General features: G+C 47.6%; 8 protein-coding genes across 8 annotated transcripts; 5 read left to right on the plus strand and 3 right to left on the minus strand.

Moving 5' to 3' along the window:
• Window positions 1-195: 195 nt before the first annotated feature.
• Window positions 196-1,855, plus strand: I302_105532 (uncharacterized protein; the record flags this gene model as incomplete). The annotated part of the gene is made up of 8 exons (XM_019195391.1): window positions 196-258; window positions 329-483; window positions 635-819; window positions 924-1,025; window positions 1,084-1,144; window positions 1,256-1,334; window positions 1,429-1,531; window positions 1,647-1,855. The coding sequence occupies 8 exons, from the start codon at window positions 196-198 to the stop codon at window positions 1,853-1,855; spliced, it is 957 nt and encodes a 318-aa protein (XP_019043104.1).
• Window positions 1,856-2,238: 383 nt separating this feature from the next.
• I302_105533 (uncharacterized protein) lies at window positions 2,239-4,488 on the minus strand (the record flags this gene model as incomplete). The annotated part of the gene is made up of 5 exons (XM_019195392.1): window positions 2,239-2,474; window positions 2,558-3,050; window positions 3,123-4,036; window positions 4,101-4,156; window positions 4,232-4,488. 5 exons carry the CDS (start codon window positions 4,486-4,488, stop codon window positions 2,239-2,241), a joined length of 1,956 nt encoding a protein of 651 aa, XP_019043105.1.
• Window positions 4,489-5,296: 808 nt separating this feature from the next.
• On the plus strand, window positions 5,297-6,509 carry I302_105534 (uncharacterized protein; the record flags this gene model as incomplete). Its single annotated transcript, XM_019195393.1, has 2 exons — window positions 5,297-5,656; window positions 5,811-6,509. 2 exons carry the CDS (start codon window positions 5,297-5,299, stop codon window positions 6,507-6,509), a joined length of 1,059 nt encoding a protein of 352 aa, XP_019043106.1.
• Window positions 6,510-6,827: 318 nt separating this feature from the next.
• I302_105535 (uncharacterized protein) lies at window positions 6,828-8,554 on the plus strand (the record flags this gene model as incomplete). Its single annotated transcript, XM_019195394.1, has 10 exons — window positions 6,828-6,978; window positions 7,048-7,181; window positions 7,276-7,359; window positions 7,437-7,655; window positions 7,722-7,737; window positions 7,844-7,953; window positions 8,010-8,087; window positions 8,154-8,214; window positions 8,294-8,403; window positions 8,483-8,554. 10 exons carry the CDS (start codon window positions 6,828-6,830, stop codon window positions 8,552-8,554), a joined length of 1,035 nt encoding a protein of 344 aa, XP_019043107.1.
• A 239-nt stretch (window positions 8,555-8,793) lies between these two features.
• On the minus strand, window positions 8,794-9,797 carry I302_105536 (uncharacterized protein; the record flags this gene model as incomplete). Its single annotated transcript, XM_019195395.1, has 2 exons — window positions 8,794-9,388; window positions 9,538-9,797. 2 exons carry the CDS (start codon window positions 9,795-9,797, stop codon window positions 8,794-8,796), a joined length of 855 nt encoding a protein of 284 aa, XP_019043108.1.
• A 380-nt stretch (window positions 9,798-10,177) lies between these two features.
• Window positions 10,178-11,995, minus strand: I302_105537 (uncharacterized protein; the record flags this gene model as incomplete). Its single annotated transcript, XM_019195396.1, has 8 exons — window positions 10,178-10,242; window positions 10,401-10,627; window positions 10,781-10,918; window positions 11,024-11,199; window positions 11,259-11,367; window positions 11,460-11,538; window positions 11,610-11,704; window positions 11,838-11,995. The coding sequence occupies 8 exons, from the start codon at window positions 11,993-11,995 to the stop codon at window positions 10,178-10,180; spliced, it is 1,047 nt and encodes a 348-aa protein (XP_019043109.1).
• A 1,181-nt stretch (window positions 11,996-13,176) lies between these two features.
• I302_105538 (uncharacterized protein) lies at window positions 13,177-13,708 on the plus strand (the record flags this gene model as incomplete). The annotated part of the gene is made up of 2 exons (XM_019195397.2): window positions 13,177-13,246; window positions 13,392-13,708. 2 exons carry the CDS (start codon window positions 13,177-13,179, stop codon window positions 13,706-13,708), a joined length of 387 nt encoding a protein of 128 aa, XP_019043110.2.
• A 440-nt stretch (window positions 13,709-14,148) lies between these two features.
• On the plus strand, window positions 14,149-15,512 carry I302_105539 (uncharacterized protein; the record flags this gene model as incomplete). The annotated part of the gene is made up of 2 exons (XM_019195398.1): window positions 14,149-14,388; window positions 14,571-15,512. The coding sequence occupies 2 exons, from the start codon at window positions 14,149-14,151 to the stop codon at window positions 15,510-15,512; spliced, it is 1,182 nt and encodes a 393-aa protein (XP_019043111.1).
• Window positions 15,513-15,797: the final 285 nt, after the last annotated feature.

Here is a 15,797-nt window from a genome sequence, read left to right on the forward strand (position 1 = left end):
AACACCTCGACATCTATATTCTTTCTTCCCAATTCAGAGCGCATGATCAACAAAGGGACAGAGGTATCCACCAATACATAATCCTTGTGCTTGATTGAACCTGATTCGACAGATAGCTGAGCCAAGAACCTATTCAACTCGCTTTACCCTCTTGATCCCGACCACACCTTCCTCCCCCCCCCTCAGCCACGAACAATGGACTACTCCAACCTGAGGAAAACACTCCACACCCCAGGATGGACAGATTCGCAAGAGCGGGTGAGTGAGCACATCTCAACAACGCCAATGGCAGTAGAACGAGACGAGCTGATATACCGCATACCCTCAGACCCTGCTCGAACCGTACACTTACATATCCGCCAACCCAGGTAAAGAGTTCAGAGGGAAATTGATAGATGCTTTCAACGTTTGGTTGAAAGTGCCCGAAGAGGATTTGAAGGTGGTTACGAGGATTGTGAGGATGCTGCATAATGCCAGTTTGCTGTGAGTGGGATCTTTGGACATAATGTTCAACCCTGTATAAGAAATAGTAGCAGGACAGACATACAGACATCCCAGCTCGTCTGCTTTTGATACCCGCTGCCATACATATGTGTACTATGACAATTCAGCTGATATCACAATGTGAACCTAGGATGGACGACGTGGAGGACAATTCCGAACTTCGTCGTGGATTACCAGTAGCGCACACCATCTATGGTATACCGCAGACGATCAATACGGCGAACTACGTCTATTTCTTAGCTATGCAGGAACTGTTATCCCTGAGGAGTAAAGATAAAGAAGGGAAGGATGTAGACGTAGTGGGATTGGTGACTGGTAGGTCCACAATGTCACTCAAACATTATCTCATCTCTCCCCAAGGACCACCTCACATCTACCAGAGATTTTTCGCACTATTGACGGCTCTTGAGTTGTCGTAGACGAGCTGCTCCACCTGCATAGAGGACAGGGCCTGGATCTGTTCTGGCGGGATACATTGACCTGTCCGACGGAGAAGGAATATGTAGATATGGTATTAGGCAGTGAGTCGACCCGCATCCTGTTCATCAAAGAAACTGACTAACTTGTCGTCAAATTCAGAGGCAGGAGGTTTACTCAGACTAGCAGTGAAGTTGATGATGGCCAAATCGGGGTCTAATGTGTGAGCAAAAAATTCAAAATATCACTTGACATCTCCCATAATCCTGATCGACAAGAGAACACCACGTAAATCCAAATGTGCTGATTCATTTCCTTTGTCTCCATATCGTAGCGACTACGTGCCGCTGGTCAATCTCATATCTGTTTGGTTCCAGATCAGAGACGATTACATGAATCTGCAGTCGACCGAGGTGAGCGATTTGCTCTTGTGCTAGCCGTAGCTTGCGAGTCCTTTCATCGTCACCGAGGATCAAGCTCACTACGATATGTTTTCCATGTGTATAGTACGAAGCGAACAAAGGGTATTGCGAAGATCTGACAGAAGGCAAATTCAGTTTCCCCGTGGTTCATGGAGTCAGAGCGGATGATTCGAATAGGCAAATCCTAAGTGAGTAGGAAAGATTAGATTCCTCTTTCCCAAGTCGTCACCAGGCATCTAAACCCCATTTCAATCTGTCAATGTGCCCCCGAAACAGCGCTGATTTTGATCTACTCTTCCTTAGACGTCCTGCAGAAGAAGACCACCTCGGTCTCGTTGAAGAAGCACGTGGTAGACTACCTACGGGACGAAACGAAATCCTTCGAATATACCAAGAAGATAATTATAAGTCTGCAGAATCAGATCGAGGAGGAGATCAGAGACTTAGGCGGGAACAGGTATCTGGAAATGGCCATCAAGTCTTTGGCTTTGGGCGAAGACAGTCAGACTTGAGGCGAATGAGGGAGCAACGTATATGGTTTGGTAGTGTTTCGGATGAGATGTTCGCGACGAAATGTCATGTTGTATGTTTATATGTGTATATCGTATTGGAGGACTGTACTATTTTATTGAAGATCTTTTGCTTGGCCGACTCAACCAGAATCAAGACCATAATCATCCAATATCATAATCATACCAATGCATTGCCAATGTCTATCCTTGAAGGAGCATCAAATTATAAATGTCTATTCCCAAACCTGAAAAAACAGCATCAAATGTCTCTCTCCTCATCATAAAACGATCTCCTCTATGAACGTGCATCACTCCATCAACCCCCCCATATCTACAGGAACAACACACCGTGTTATACGAGCATATCGTATTGTACGCTATACTCATAGTCTACCCTCAACTTGCAACCTCTCCGCAGCCTTGGCCTCGGCCTCTCTAGCTTTAGCAGCGACCACCTCTGGAGCAGTCTCATCTTCCGACTTCATGCTGATGATGGTATCTTCGATGGCGTTGTGTCGCTCATCCAAGACGTAGTTCTTGGTGAAGATACCGAAGATCAACGAAATGAAGGAAGTGAGGAGGGCGGCGAGGTAGAGGGGCTTGACGGCTTCGTCGTAGGCTGTGATAGTCGCAGGATATCAGCGTGGTGCTTTTTGTGAACAGACATCTGATGGAGATATTATCTTGAGTTGTTTGACTCACCTTTCACGATCAATGCTCTAGGCTCAGCAGCTCTGGCCACATAGATAGACCCGAAGATCTCGGCGAGGGCCGTAGCATTGTGATTATAATACTCCCCGACGTACTGTTCGAGCAATTGGGGGACCCGTCGATTCCACACAGAAGCAGCGATCGCCGATCCGATGGCTCCACCAATAGAGGTCCACAAAGCCAAGATGGAAGCGGCGAGGGCCATATCGTTGTGCGGGACGGAAGCCTGCGAAGCGACCTGAGAGGAGATGACGGAAATAGCCCCTCCGAGGGAAATCATTACTCTGGAAGAGACGATGACGGCGTTGGATCCGTTGCCAGCTACTGAGAGGTAGTTCAACCCCATACCGATGATTCGGAAGCATAGACCGGAGATTTGGAGGTATTTGAATCGATGGGTGTATCGTTGGATCAAGCCCGCAGGGACGGCCAGACCACACAGGCCAACTGTGAGGATGTTGAGGATGTAGGTGTAATCTTTGGACTGTGGTTAGGGGATAGACATCAGTCAAGGAACCACCATCAGGGAAACGATAAAAGACGGGAGATAACCTACGTCGTAATCCCTGGCAACCCACAGCCAAGAAGACCAATAGGCATCAGAGAGGTACCCAGAGAAGTAATACATGAAATCGATACCGACAGCGCAGATGAAGGTCCTGTTGAAGATTCGCAAAGGCATGATAGGGTGAGAAGCGAATTTCCATTCCCAAACGACCGTAGCGATGAACAAGATCCCTCCAACGACGAGCAGAGCGATCAGTGAAGGGTTCTTGTATCCCCCGATGGCGGTGGTGGACAGGGTGAAGGGAGTGAGGATACAACCGAATGCGAAACCGAGCAACAACAAACCGACGGCGTCGATCTTTCGGGCGTAATCGATGAGGATGGCGCTGATGGATCGTCTGGGGGTTTGGACCTGGGACAAGACTCGTTCTCTGGCGTAGGTGGAGGAGGCGAGAGAGAGGGCGCCAAGTTTCTTGGCTCGTCTATCTGCCCACAAGAGAATCAAGACGGAGGGAGTGACCACCGCAGGAATGATGATGCAGAACATTCCGTATCCCCATCTCCAGCCATTGACGGTCGTATAGGCTCCAATGCCTGCAGCGATATCTCCCGCAACGAACGCGAATGGGATGTAGGGGACGGACACAAGGGCATTGACCAATCCTCGGTATTGTAACGAGGTGATATCACCAAGTAAGATGGTTTGGGTGAAAGATAAAGCGGTATCACCGAGAGTGGAGATGACTTGTCCACCCGCGACGTCGCCTACGGATTTGGACGATGCAATGACGATGTATCCGATGGTGTAGAAGATGACACCAAAGGCGATGGCGACGGGACGGGACCACAGATCGGCAAGCTTAGCGATGAAAGGTTTGGCCACACCCGACATGATGGCGGTGATGACGCTGATCGTACCGAGGACGGTGTGTTCGCCGTACGCAGAGGTAGCGAAGGGGGTGTCTATGGAATTGAGCGGGGGATATCAGCTTGGATCATACGTTGCACTTGATGCGCAGCCACTCACAGAGATAGGTGGTGTTAGAGCTCAAAGCATAAGCACAAGCGAGAAGACCAATCGAGCTGTTTGAAGATGACACACCAACTCATCAGCTCATCCAGTCCACCATGGTATGTACGATGAGCGCCCAAACTTACACCCATAAAACCCAGAGTTTCGCACCCTTGCCAAAGACCATATAAAGCGCCTCGATCTTAGCTACACCAGGGTATTTTTCGATCGAGTTGATGCTCTGTTTCTCAGAGTGATCGTCCTGCTCAGACCCGGACGGGTGGTTCTCGCTATCTGGCAACGCGGTCTTAGCGTCCTTGGTAGTTGGGAGATCGGTGTCGGCTCGGGAGAATCCCGGTCGAGAGTCGAGGGTGGGCACCTCGGCGGAGAGTCTTGAGGTCATGGTGAGGGCTGTATTGATGGGTCTAACCCAAGATGTCTTGAAGAATGGAATTGGTGATGGGGTGAGAAGAGAGAAGGATTGCAGATAAAAACCAAGATACGTCCTGCTTTATATAGCTAACTAGATCACGGAAAAAAATACACAAAAATAAATTGAAAAACTGTGGAGCGTGTCTTCTCGGTAAATTGTGGCTTTGGATTAAGGGAGAGGGAGATCAGAAACCACAGAAGGAGAGATGATCGGTATGGATCCCTTAAACTCAACGACTTGTTCATCCGACGACATGAAGATTGTGATCAGATTCCGGAGATACAGGTGTCTCTGTGTCTGCCTGAGGGAAAGAGCCTTCCTCCCTAATCCTCGACCCGACCACCATATCGTGGCCGTACCTGATACGAACCTGTGGAGCATAAGAACAGTTAACTCACATGTAGATCTACCTACCTCTAACCTAGCGCTTCTTTTTGGAAAACGGAAATTTTTTTATCCTGCGTTCGGCCGATATCAGATAACTATACTCGCCTTGTGGTGATGTTTACTCAGTACATCGTATCTGATAAAAGTCAATCCCTGAATGAGATTATGCCATCCCATCCCATCGGGTGTTTTCGGTTGAGTACAAAACTAAAACCGACTTTTTCACCCCTGAGAGTTGAGAGTCTTGGCGAGATGTATTTTCGTTTATCCTCTACTCATATTTCCCTTTTCGTCTTCACCTTGACCACCGCAGCTCAGTCTCAATCGCTTCGCTTCCGCCTTTGTTACAGTACAGGACTGCAGATCCAGACCTGCTATCATTCGAACAAACATGAAGTTCCGGTATATCCGCTCAATCCATGCACATCCGATCACTCGCCCCCGCAGCAATGTCCTGACCACATCTCGGGCGAACCGTGTCGCTACCTCTAGGGCATACTCGTCTTCTTCCCCCCGATCGCCTTCGATTCAGGACTGGATAGGCGCTTTGACTAACCTTCCCCCGAAATATGATTACGACACCCTCGACCCGGAGCGCCTATCTCAATTAAGGAGGGTTTTACCGACTCGTCAATCAGGAGAGTACCTCGAAGATTTACGTGAAGGTACGGAGGTGGACCCAGCATCTCATTGGGTGCTGTTCAGACCTAAACCGATGTTGAGGGATTTGGGGCTAGATGGGACCAGTACGGTTAGTATGATTCATGATATCGCAGTTGAGCATTCATCATTATTTCCCACTGCACCTTATCGGATATGGTATGATCTGATTATGTGCACATTTCTTTCCATTCGGTCGAACATCCAAATGCACTGTTGCCAAAAATGACGTGATTAATACATAGGAATACAACGCACCGTCCCCCTACACCCGAAGAATGTGGGCAGGAGGATCAATCGAATGGTCTGCTTCGAATTGTCCGCTGAGGGTAGGCGAGAGAGTCACGCAGATTGTCAATGTACCAAAGGTGGAGTACAAGAAGGATATGATATTTGTGAACCAGCAGTTGCGGATATATCCTGGGACCGTTAGTCAAGACTGCCAGAACCAGGGGGATAGCTGGTCGATAAGGGAGATACGTACACATGTATTTAGGAAGGAGTCTCCGATGTCAACCACCCCACTCAAGCCTAACGACATTGGACCTGAGAAGGCTCTTGGGGAGACGCTATCAGAATTGGACAATCCAGATATCTCATTCACCTACACTCCGACCTCACCACTCCTCTTCCTGTACTCTGCTCTCACGCATAACCCGCATAAAGTGCATTACGACCATCCCTGGACAACTACGAAGGAAGGACATCCAAGACCGCTCGTTCACGGTCCATTGACAGCTACGTTGCTGATTGAATTGGCCAATCTGAACAGACCTTCACCTGGGAAGAAATTAAGGGAGTTTAGGTATAGAGCTACAAGTCCAATGGTGATTGATGATCCCATTCAGCTGGTTGGTAGGTATACGAAAGATCAACAGGGAGTAGACCTATGGGCTGTACAGAGTGGGAAAGTGGGGATGAAGGCTTCAGCTCACTACCATTAAAGGACGACGGGAGATTAGATAAGATATAAGGTAGGGCGCAAGCGCCCTTTGCCCTATCTGCAGATCATTGATCACATGCGTGTCTCAGCCTCACACACTGATCGTCGCTGTTCTGATGCATACAGTGAGATGCGCTGTCGGCGTCTAGATAGGGGAGCAATGAGCAGAAGGAGGATATGTTTTCTTATTGTTCACTCAGGGAAGGTGATGGTTGATGATGAGAGGATGTCTTGGCGTTCCGAACATTCATCGTTTGCATTTACATACAAATATATGTACTTGTTCGTCTTTGATCATATCGTCTCCAACTTCATCACCATGTCAAGAGTGTTATTCATATCCTCAATCATCAGCAGAACAACCCAAAGACATCTCAGCCCAACATGCATTCATCATCGATATCGATGTCTGAGCTCGGCAGCAGCGTCGGATCTCAAGCCCCCGGTGTCTAGAAGAGCAATGTTATATGGTACGCATTGCTGTTCTCTTACCTGGACTCTTCAATCTCTAATGCTAAATGTACCATGTGAATGTACAGTACCATGCTCGAATCCACGTATGATCGAGAAATCGTACACCAGTCCAGCCGATTCCATAGCGTATGATCTGGAGGATAGCGTTGCTCCAGGCAAGAAGGATGAGGCTAGGAGGTTGATAGTGGAGGTGTTGAATGTGAGTCCAACTACTTTCTCGATTAGCAGTGTATCTTCCAGACGGGTTACCAAAGGGCTCTCTATTGTAGTTGACTGGATGACTCGACGTACAGGGAGACAGAAAGCCAAAGAGCGAAATTGTAGCTAGGATCAATGCTATTGGAACGGGGTATGAGGAGGATGATTTGAATGCTGTGGTGAGTCTTACGCAGGAAAACCTTTCTACAACTTTCCCTCGTTACGAGATGCATAGCCTGAGCGATCCTTCCACCAGCTCCCTACCAAACACCTCCAAACCATCGCTCTACCCAAGACCAACTCGCCCGACCACATCACCTACCTGATCTCACGTATCAACCAGCTCGCGCCGACACATAAGCGCACGGGCGGGAGCAGCCCTATCAAGATCATAGCTATGATAGAGAGTGCGAGGGCTTTGGTGGATATAGAACGGATAGCGAGTAGTGGGGAAGGTCATTTGGATGCTTTTTTGGTGAGTCATCCACCCTCTTATCGTTGGACATGTCGCAAACACTGAATCGTCTGTATACTCGAATAGTTCGCAGCTGAGGATTGTACGTTACTTATCTGTCTTTTCTGAACGTCTTCACACATATGCACATCGACATGGGTGCTTAGATCCTACGAGGAGACGAATCGCTGACGTGCTAAGGAATATAGACTGCGCAGATGTCGGTCTGACACGTACGCCCACGAGAGAAGAGCTCTTGTACCCCAGGTCGAAATTGGTTACTACAGCTAAAGCATTCGGTCTACAAGCTATAGATCTGGTGAGTCTAATCATCTGTGTCGCTAACACAGGCCACTGATCTGACAACTCGTACAGGTCTGTGTGAATTACAAGGACCATGATGTCCTTGGAGAAGAGTCGGAGGAAGGCAAGAGACTAGGATTCGATGGCAAAGTGAGCATGAACATTCCTTCTCTTCACTTTCATCGTGTGATGTTGATATACTACTTCGTCATATAGCAAGCAATCCATCCCAATCAGATAGAAACGATTCACCAATCCTTCTCTCCAAGCGAACAAGGTGGGTCAGGTCATCTCCACAGTCTCATTGCGTATGACTGACGGACACCCACCTATCTCTGCATCATTTGGCGACATAGCTATTCGCAAAGCCGCTCGTATCAAGTTTTCGTTCGAGCACCACGATAAACTAGGTAAAGGGGCGTATACGTTGGATGGGCAGATGATAGATGCGCCGGTGTATAAGCAGGTGAGCGAGTGGTCCTTGGTGATAAGTATCCTGCATCACGCAATTCAGATGCTGATTCACTTACATCCTGGGGCGTTAGGCTATCAAAGTGCTGGCCAAGGCTTATGCTGCTGGGTTGAACATCCCGGACGTCCGGCTGAAGGATATATAGTATTCTACGGGGCTAGACAAGATGCAGACAATAACATGATATAATACTCTGCAGTTACTTCGGGAGGTCCTGTCATAACACTAGAATCGGGAATGATAACGAATTCACAGGGAAGGATATACTAGACAGTATCATTGAACCTGTATGAGCCGTATGAAGCTAAAATGTTTCACTGTACGATTAATAATGCATGGCCCAAGACTAAAGCATCACCCATGACCAGTCTCCCACCTACCAAATCAATACCCCTGCCTATCCATCCATCTCTCAACCTGTATCCTACTCCCCTCATCAACCCTCTCCATAACCTCAATCTCAACCCCCTTCCCACTCCTCCCACCGAACCATCCCTTCTTCTCTTTCCCATCCTTAGGTAGGATCCCATGTTCCCTCACAAGTCTATTCGACACGCTCAATTCCCTTAGAGAAGCTTGGTCGGACATGACTAATATGGGGAAATGAGGTTCGAATGTGAATGTGGGCCATGTTAACCTCTTCCCTCCCTTCTCTTCTTTACCATGTTGATCTGAACGAGGGTCTTGGTCTGGCATGGGATCTAGCAAGACGAGTCCAGAGGAGGGATGGTCTTCGATGTACGCTTGGGCTAGGAGGGTTGAGATGCCCCGAGCAATGAGAATGGGAGGGAAGGGTATGGCGAGTAGGCGGATCTCGGTGGATAGTTGGGTGACTAGTGGGGAGATGGACAGCTCTTCGGGGTCGAATGATGGATCGGCAGTGGAGGAAGACGCGGAGGAAGGGGTAGAAGGAATGGTGATGTCTATTTCGACTGATGTGTAGCCCTTTTCGGAGAACATGGAGGACCACTCGACCCATCTGAACGTGAGATTAATCAGTCAGCACCAGTATTAGAAGCCGCATAAGTCGAAGAGAAACATGTTTTCTACATCATGCGAAGAGGTATCGAATTGATTATATCTGCGAGGGGTTGCAGGTAAGAGAGATAATTCAAGAATCACACTCACTCCCCATCCCCATCCTCCTCCTTACCCTGCAGTCCGACGCCCCTCATTCTGAGAAACACAACAGGATAAGGGCTCTCCCTACTAGCCGCAGGAGAAGGTTGCCTAACCAACCGCCTCGTACATTGTATGGAATCCCCCTTGGCCGCTGTGGAAGTAGTACCGAAGAATCTCAGTGGGACGATGAAGCTGAATCCTACGGAGAGGGTGAGCGGTTTAAGAGGTTGGAGGATGTGTCGTGCGCGTGAGGAGAGGAGGGGCATTGTGGAGAGGGGAGTGTACAATTAGATTGTAGATGAATTGGAGGTGAGATCAAGTAGAAGAAGGATAATTGAGAGTGGATGCAGAATTAGCAGCGGTTTATCTGATATCTGATATCTTTATATCTCATTTTGGTGATTATGACGTCACCACCTCCTATCATCCACAACTCATGCATGAACAATGACAATGACAGTGTGAAGAACATGAATAGCATGTATCGATATAAATTATATACTATGCACAAAACATCTTCCCATTGGTGAGCAGATAATCACTACTGTTCCTTCTCCAATCGACAAGCCACTGTCGAATGGAAGAGTGGTGGTGTGACAAGCGAAGGTGGAAGAGGATAAATGACGATAACCATTCGAGACTACCTTTAATCCTGAGTCTGCCATAATCCATATGATTTTCCTGGGTTGGTCTGCCAGAGACGGATCGTACCTATGATAAAACATGATATCAGCATCTAGTCATAACCACGAGACATCGTCCACGCCTTGGATGTTGGTAAATCCCGCCATCTGCCCTCTTGCGTCGCATCTAGATTTCACAGGGTACATTCTGCCTGAACAGGTGCAAAGATCCCACACCACACTCACCATCCTCACTTCCACTCGCATAAACCTCTCCATCCGGACTGTAGCTCGCGCAAAGTACAGGCCCATGATGTCCCTTGTACACTTCCTTCTCCTTTCCAGAATCCAGGTCATACACTCTGACCCACGGATCATTCGTCGATCCAACTACGAATCTATCTCTTGCGAATGGGTGAAGCGAGGCGGAAGTGGGTGGGTGGGGTAATTCGACGGTGACTGGTGGGTGTTGTCTGAGTTTGGAGATATGAAACTATCAGCTTTGATACTCCCTTCACATCCTATTCCGTATTCTTCCTCAGAGATATTTGTTTTGCCTTCCTTCCCGCTCACTTGAGCAGCTGATCCGTCTAGAGGACAGAGAACCATGAGACAGTCTCACTCACCTTAAAATATCCAAGAAATGAACTTTCTTCCCAGCGGTGACACTCAACGTCCCACCTCCATGGGCCAATTCCATCGATGTGATGGATTCACCAAGGTCCAATGAACCGGTCTGACTCAAAGTTCGGAGATCCCACCATCTACAAAATGATAGATATCAAGGTCAGCTCGTTACTCACAAAAGAAGAATAGACTGTCAAGTAATTTGGGTGAATGTTGGAAGGCAAAAGTAAGCAATAACTCACCTGACCAACCCATCCTCCGACGCACTGACTCCCATAGTCCCGCCCGAACCTTCATCCCAGACCAGACTCCTCACAATTCCATCAGTAGATAGTCCATCAGGTCTACTACCAAGTATCAGAGGTTCAGCCTCTGGTCGACCCAAGTCGAACAATCGGATTTTCTTTTCATGACCACCCTGAGCGATTATGTATGTGATCAGTCCCGTGAATGCATCTCAAGGTGAATGCGACTTACTGTCAAGAGATACTGAGGTGTCTGTGATGGGTTCAAGGCTACCGAACGGACAATGTGATTGTGCGAGAATGTATGGAGGGCTTCTCCGGAGTTACAATCCCATATTTTGCTATGACACCAAATAGATAAAATCGCGTCAGAACACTTCCATGAGACTCATGGGAGAGACTGAGCTAGAAATGGTGGTAATAGCCCACTCACGCTGTAAAATCCGCACTTCCCGTTACTGCTTTGGAAGTGTCCAGTGATATTTTGGAGGACCATACGGCTCCTTTGTGACCTACGAAAACATCCGCATATCTTAGTTGATGTTTGACTAGGGAAACATCAAGAACAATGAGAGCAGCTCACCTAAGAAAGTACCTATCCAATCACCTAGCCAGCTTCGTAACATTGGGTTTCCATCTTTACAAGCTGATATCAAGAGGTAGGTTCCGTCGTCGAGTCTAGAAGTGGGAATCCAAATATCAGCGTTGTACCTCTTGACAAAGGTGAGAATGATGGTAAAGAGATACGAAGAGACCAATAACCCAAGTGGTTCTCGTTATCGTGATTCTTTCAGGAATAATGATTACTTACAGGTTTGAGAATGATAGATGGGTGACAGGTCGAGTATGACCCGAACATAATAACGGTTGAACTTTTACAGCTGCATTTCCATTCGCATTTTGATCTTGAGGTGCAGGTGTGTTGGAGTGAGAGTGAGGGTTAGAGTTGTATCCGTTGGTGTATGACATGGTATTAAGCCGAACCGGTTCTAGATCTGATTTGCTGCGAAGAGAAAGGGGTTGAAAGGTTGAAGGAGGTCTACTGATTGGATTAATCCGGTGTTGGAACAGAGTTCGAGATAGGTCGTTCAAAGTTGTTCAAAGTATATAAGTTGAGAAAGCTTGTTGATGGGGGGGTGGAGGTTTGAGCAGAAAGACAATGTTAGACAGATTATTTGGTTCGAATGGGAAGAATGCCGTCTAGGCTGGTTCAGAAATGCTGGAGGTTGGGAATGAGATCGAATGCTTGAGGGATGGAAACAGGTGAGTCGTAGTATGTTGATGCTATGGGAGATCTATAAGTTGGAAAGGTTGCACAGTTGTATAGTGTTGTATGTATTCTAGGGAGATGACACAGGTGGACACGTAGAAGGGGACTTGAGTTTGACGCGATCTTTCTTGGTGAAAGTCGGTTGATGATATGGTAGTGATACTGGGTATATTTGTCGTAGATTCGGACGAGAGGGTGAGACTGATATGCGAGAGAAAGGAGAGAAGAGGGGGATGCGATGAGGACGATAAAGTAAGAAGTAAGAAACGAGAAATGGGAAATGAGAGATGAATGATGAGATGTTGAGATGAATGATGATGAATCAATGTGATAGACGCGTAGTTGAGCAGAAATGCCACATTCAGTTGTATGTGGAGATATCGCCGAATAACGCCGCCTACTTCACCTTCACGTTGCCCTTTAAGACGTTGATGATAACAATCCATTCTATGTTCGATGTTCTTCATCTTATACATATATACTCCACCTTCATTATCATAACCACCAAAAAAGCCTACCACAGGCATCCTACATCAAATCAGCTCAATCCGACTCCGTCTTTCACAATGAAGCTCGTCAGGTGGGTGTTTTTCAATGGATATGCGATTAGAGGGAAAGGAGATAGGAAGCAAGGTTGAAGGGAAAGGAAGGAAGATGCCGGTCTCGTGTCTTTGGATGTCAAGCGTAGAACAAGGAGAACCAACTCCCTGGAAGCGAGATTGGGACAGAACGGAATCATTAGAGGGGTTGAGATGGGCAGAATGCGGTCAGATCATGTCAAATAACAGGAACAGCTGGAACAGAGGAGAAATGTCGACTTTCAAACGAACTGAGACTTCACGTGCTGACCTATAATATCTTCACCTCCTGCAGATTCTTGATGAAGCTCAACAACGAGACGGTCACGATCGAGCTCAAGAATGGTAGTGTAGTGCATGGTACGATCACTGGTGGGTTTTGACTTTTGTCCGACTTGCAACACAAGAATGGCTGAGCTAACCTTAGTTTTGTTATTCCTTCTGCCATCTCTGCCTGATATTCGCTATCACCCACACTCAACTCGGTATTATTTATATTCTCGATTACATCAACCAGCCGTCGACCCACAAATGAACACCCATCTCAAATCCGTCAAATTAACCTTACGATCCCAAGCCTCCAACCAACCGCCAATATCGTTAGACTCAATAGCGATCCGAGGGAACAATGTCCGATATTACATCTTACCGGATTCCCTGCCATTAGATACGTTGTTGGTGGATGATATGCCAAAGGCGAAGAGAAGGAAGGAAGGTGCCGGAGGCGCTGCGAGAGGTGCTAGGGGTGCGAGAGGTGGTCCGATGAGAGGCGGGCCTGGTGGACGAGGTGGTGGAGGACGGGGTGGGCCTAGGGGTCGAGGTCGAGGTTTCTAGGGGGCTCTGTGACAAGGGAAGACAAATGGGTAGTCAGAAGCGAGGGAAGAAGGATATATGAAATTCCGTTTCTATACATGTTACATTATATACCAATCCGCATGATCAGATGATGCAAAATCTCATCGCATTGTATAAAAGGGCTCTAGCTGCTGCTGCTGCTGCTGCTGCTGCTGCTGCTGCTTCTGCCATCGCATGCTTAGTCCCATAAAGCTGATTATGTGGAGGTCGAATGAGCAGAACTAGAAGGAATACAAGCCAAAGATCATGATTTTGCTTCGCTTTTTTCCACCTCCACTCGACATGTTCACCTTCATCCTCTTCGCCGTCAATCACATCTTTCATCCTGATTCTATCCTGGTATCATCAACACGCAAGCCAACAGTGAACTCAACATTGCTCACTGCTGAAATCTGCTCTCTCTCGTCGCACACCCAACGATGTCTTCTCAACCCAACGCAGCGGGTCCATCCAACACATCTCGCAACCCCGTCAAATTATCAGTAGCTCAACGATCTTCCCACCATCAGGAAGTCAGCACTCAAGGCGATGACGAGAAAGGTGAACATGATATCCTAGTCAAAGCAGCGGTCAGGAAAGCTCAATTACAACGTAGAGTCGATAGATGGATGGACAAGTTGATGGAGGAGACGGTGGATAGAGCGCCGTTCAAGAAGATCGTGAGTGGGCTTTAAAGATATCCCTCCGAGTCCTATCCCTCATACCATCCGGCAGTAAAACAAGCACCAATCGAAGGCTCTAGAGTGCCTCATCACCCAGTATCTGATAAGCATATACAAGGATATCATCCTGTATCATAGTTACTGATACGAAATCCAGCTAACTCACCTCCCACATCCAGACCTCCCACCTAACCCCATCTCAATACCAAGAACTAACCCACGAACGACACCTCAACTTCCTATGTTCCTACCCCTTATGTGCGAACAAACCCAAAAGGGAATACTCAGACAAGAAGCGTTTATCTATATCAACAAAAAACAGGACAATCAAGGAGAAGCAGGGTAATCCGGAAGATGGATTCTGTAGTCCGAAATGTACAAAGAAGTCGGAGTGGGTTGAGAGCAATCTGAGCGAAGAGGCTGTATGGTTGAGAACGGAGATTAGGGAGGTGGAGTTGCTTGAAGAGCTGGAAGAGAGGGGGCTGTTTACATGGCCAGAAGATAGCAAGAACGCAAAGAAGAGTGGGACAAGTCAGATATCAAGCAATGGAGTCAAGTCACGAAACCCATCTTCTGATGTAACGAAAGTCGTGACGACCATGAAGACACCCTCAACATCACAACCACCTATACCTCAAACCCCTCCTACACTATCTAAGCCTGAAAATCCAGTATCAGCCCTCATAGCCAGGCTGACAATCCACGAACGACCCACACCCTCAACACCTCCAATCGCCCCATCGCTCTCTCAACCTACACCATCATACTCCTCCCCTCCTCCTAATTCCGTCCAACCACATCGACAAGTACATCCTCAATCTAGCCCATCCAAGAATACCACCGCGCCCGTCGATTCACCAAGAGAATCCCGTCGTGCTCAATCAGCTTTGATCGGCTCATCATCTAAACAGTTGTCCAACACTTTCGTCAATGCCTCGAAATCACTTGGTCCAATAGGTATAGCACAGGGGGATAGCGACGCTGAAGAAGAGAGCGAGGCGAGTGATTGGGATCAGGAGGTGGAAGGGGGATGGGATGATGAGGAGATGAAAGGATTTTGGGAGGAGGCTAGGTTGGCAAGGGAGATGGTAGATGAGGAACAAGGGGATCAAGGAGAATGATCCTCAAGTTGATCGTCCGCTTAGTCCACGGTCCAGATGGACGACGCAATACATTAACTCTGCACACATCCGGTGTGAACTCTTGGCTAGGGGCAAGCTGAAAATAAAAGAAGGACAGGAGAAATGTATATCATGGTTCGTAGCCGTGTAGCTGACCAGTATCATTATCGAGATTGAATCAATTGTGATCGAAATCAACGACTGGAACACAGCGTAACTCCAGATGCATATCATTACTCTCAGTATACAAGGACTCCAAATGGTGACTCTCGTCTAACCTGATGG

Source organism: Kwoniella bestiolae, chromosome 3 (genome assembly GCF_000512585.2).
Source record: "Kwoniella bestiolae CBS 10118 chromosome 3, complete sequence".
Taxonomy (NCBI): domain Eukaryota; kingdom Fungi; phylum Basidiomycota; class Tremellomycetes; order Tremellales; family Cryptococcaceae; genus Kwoniella; species Kwoniella bestiolae.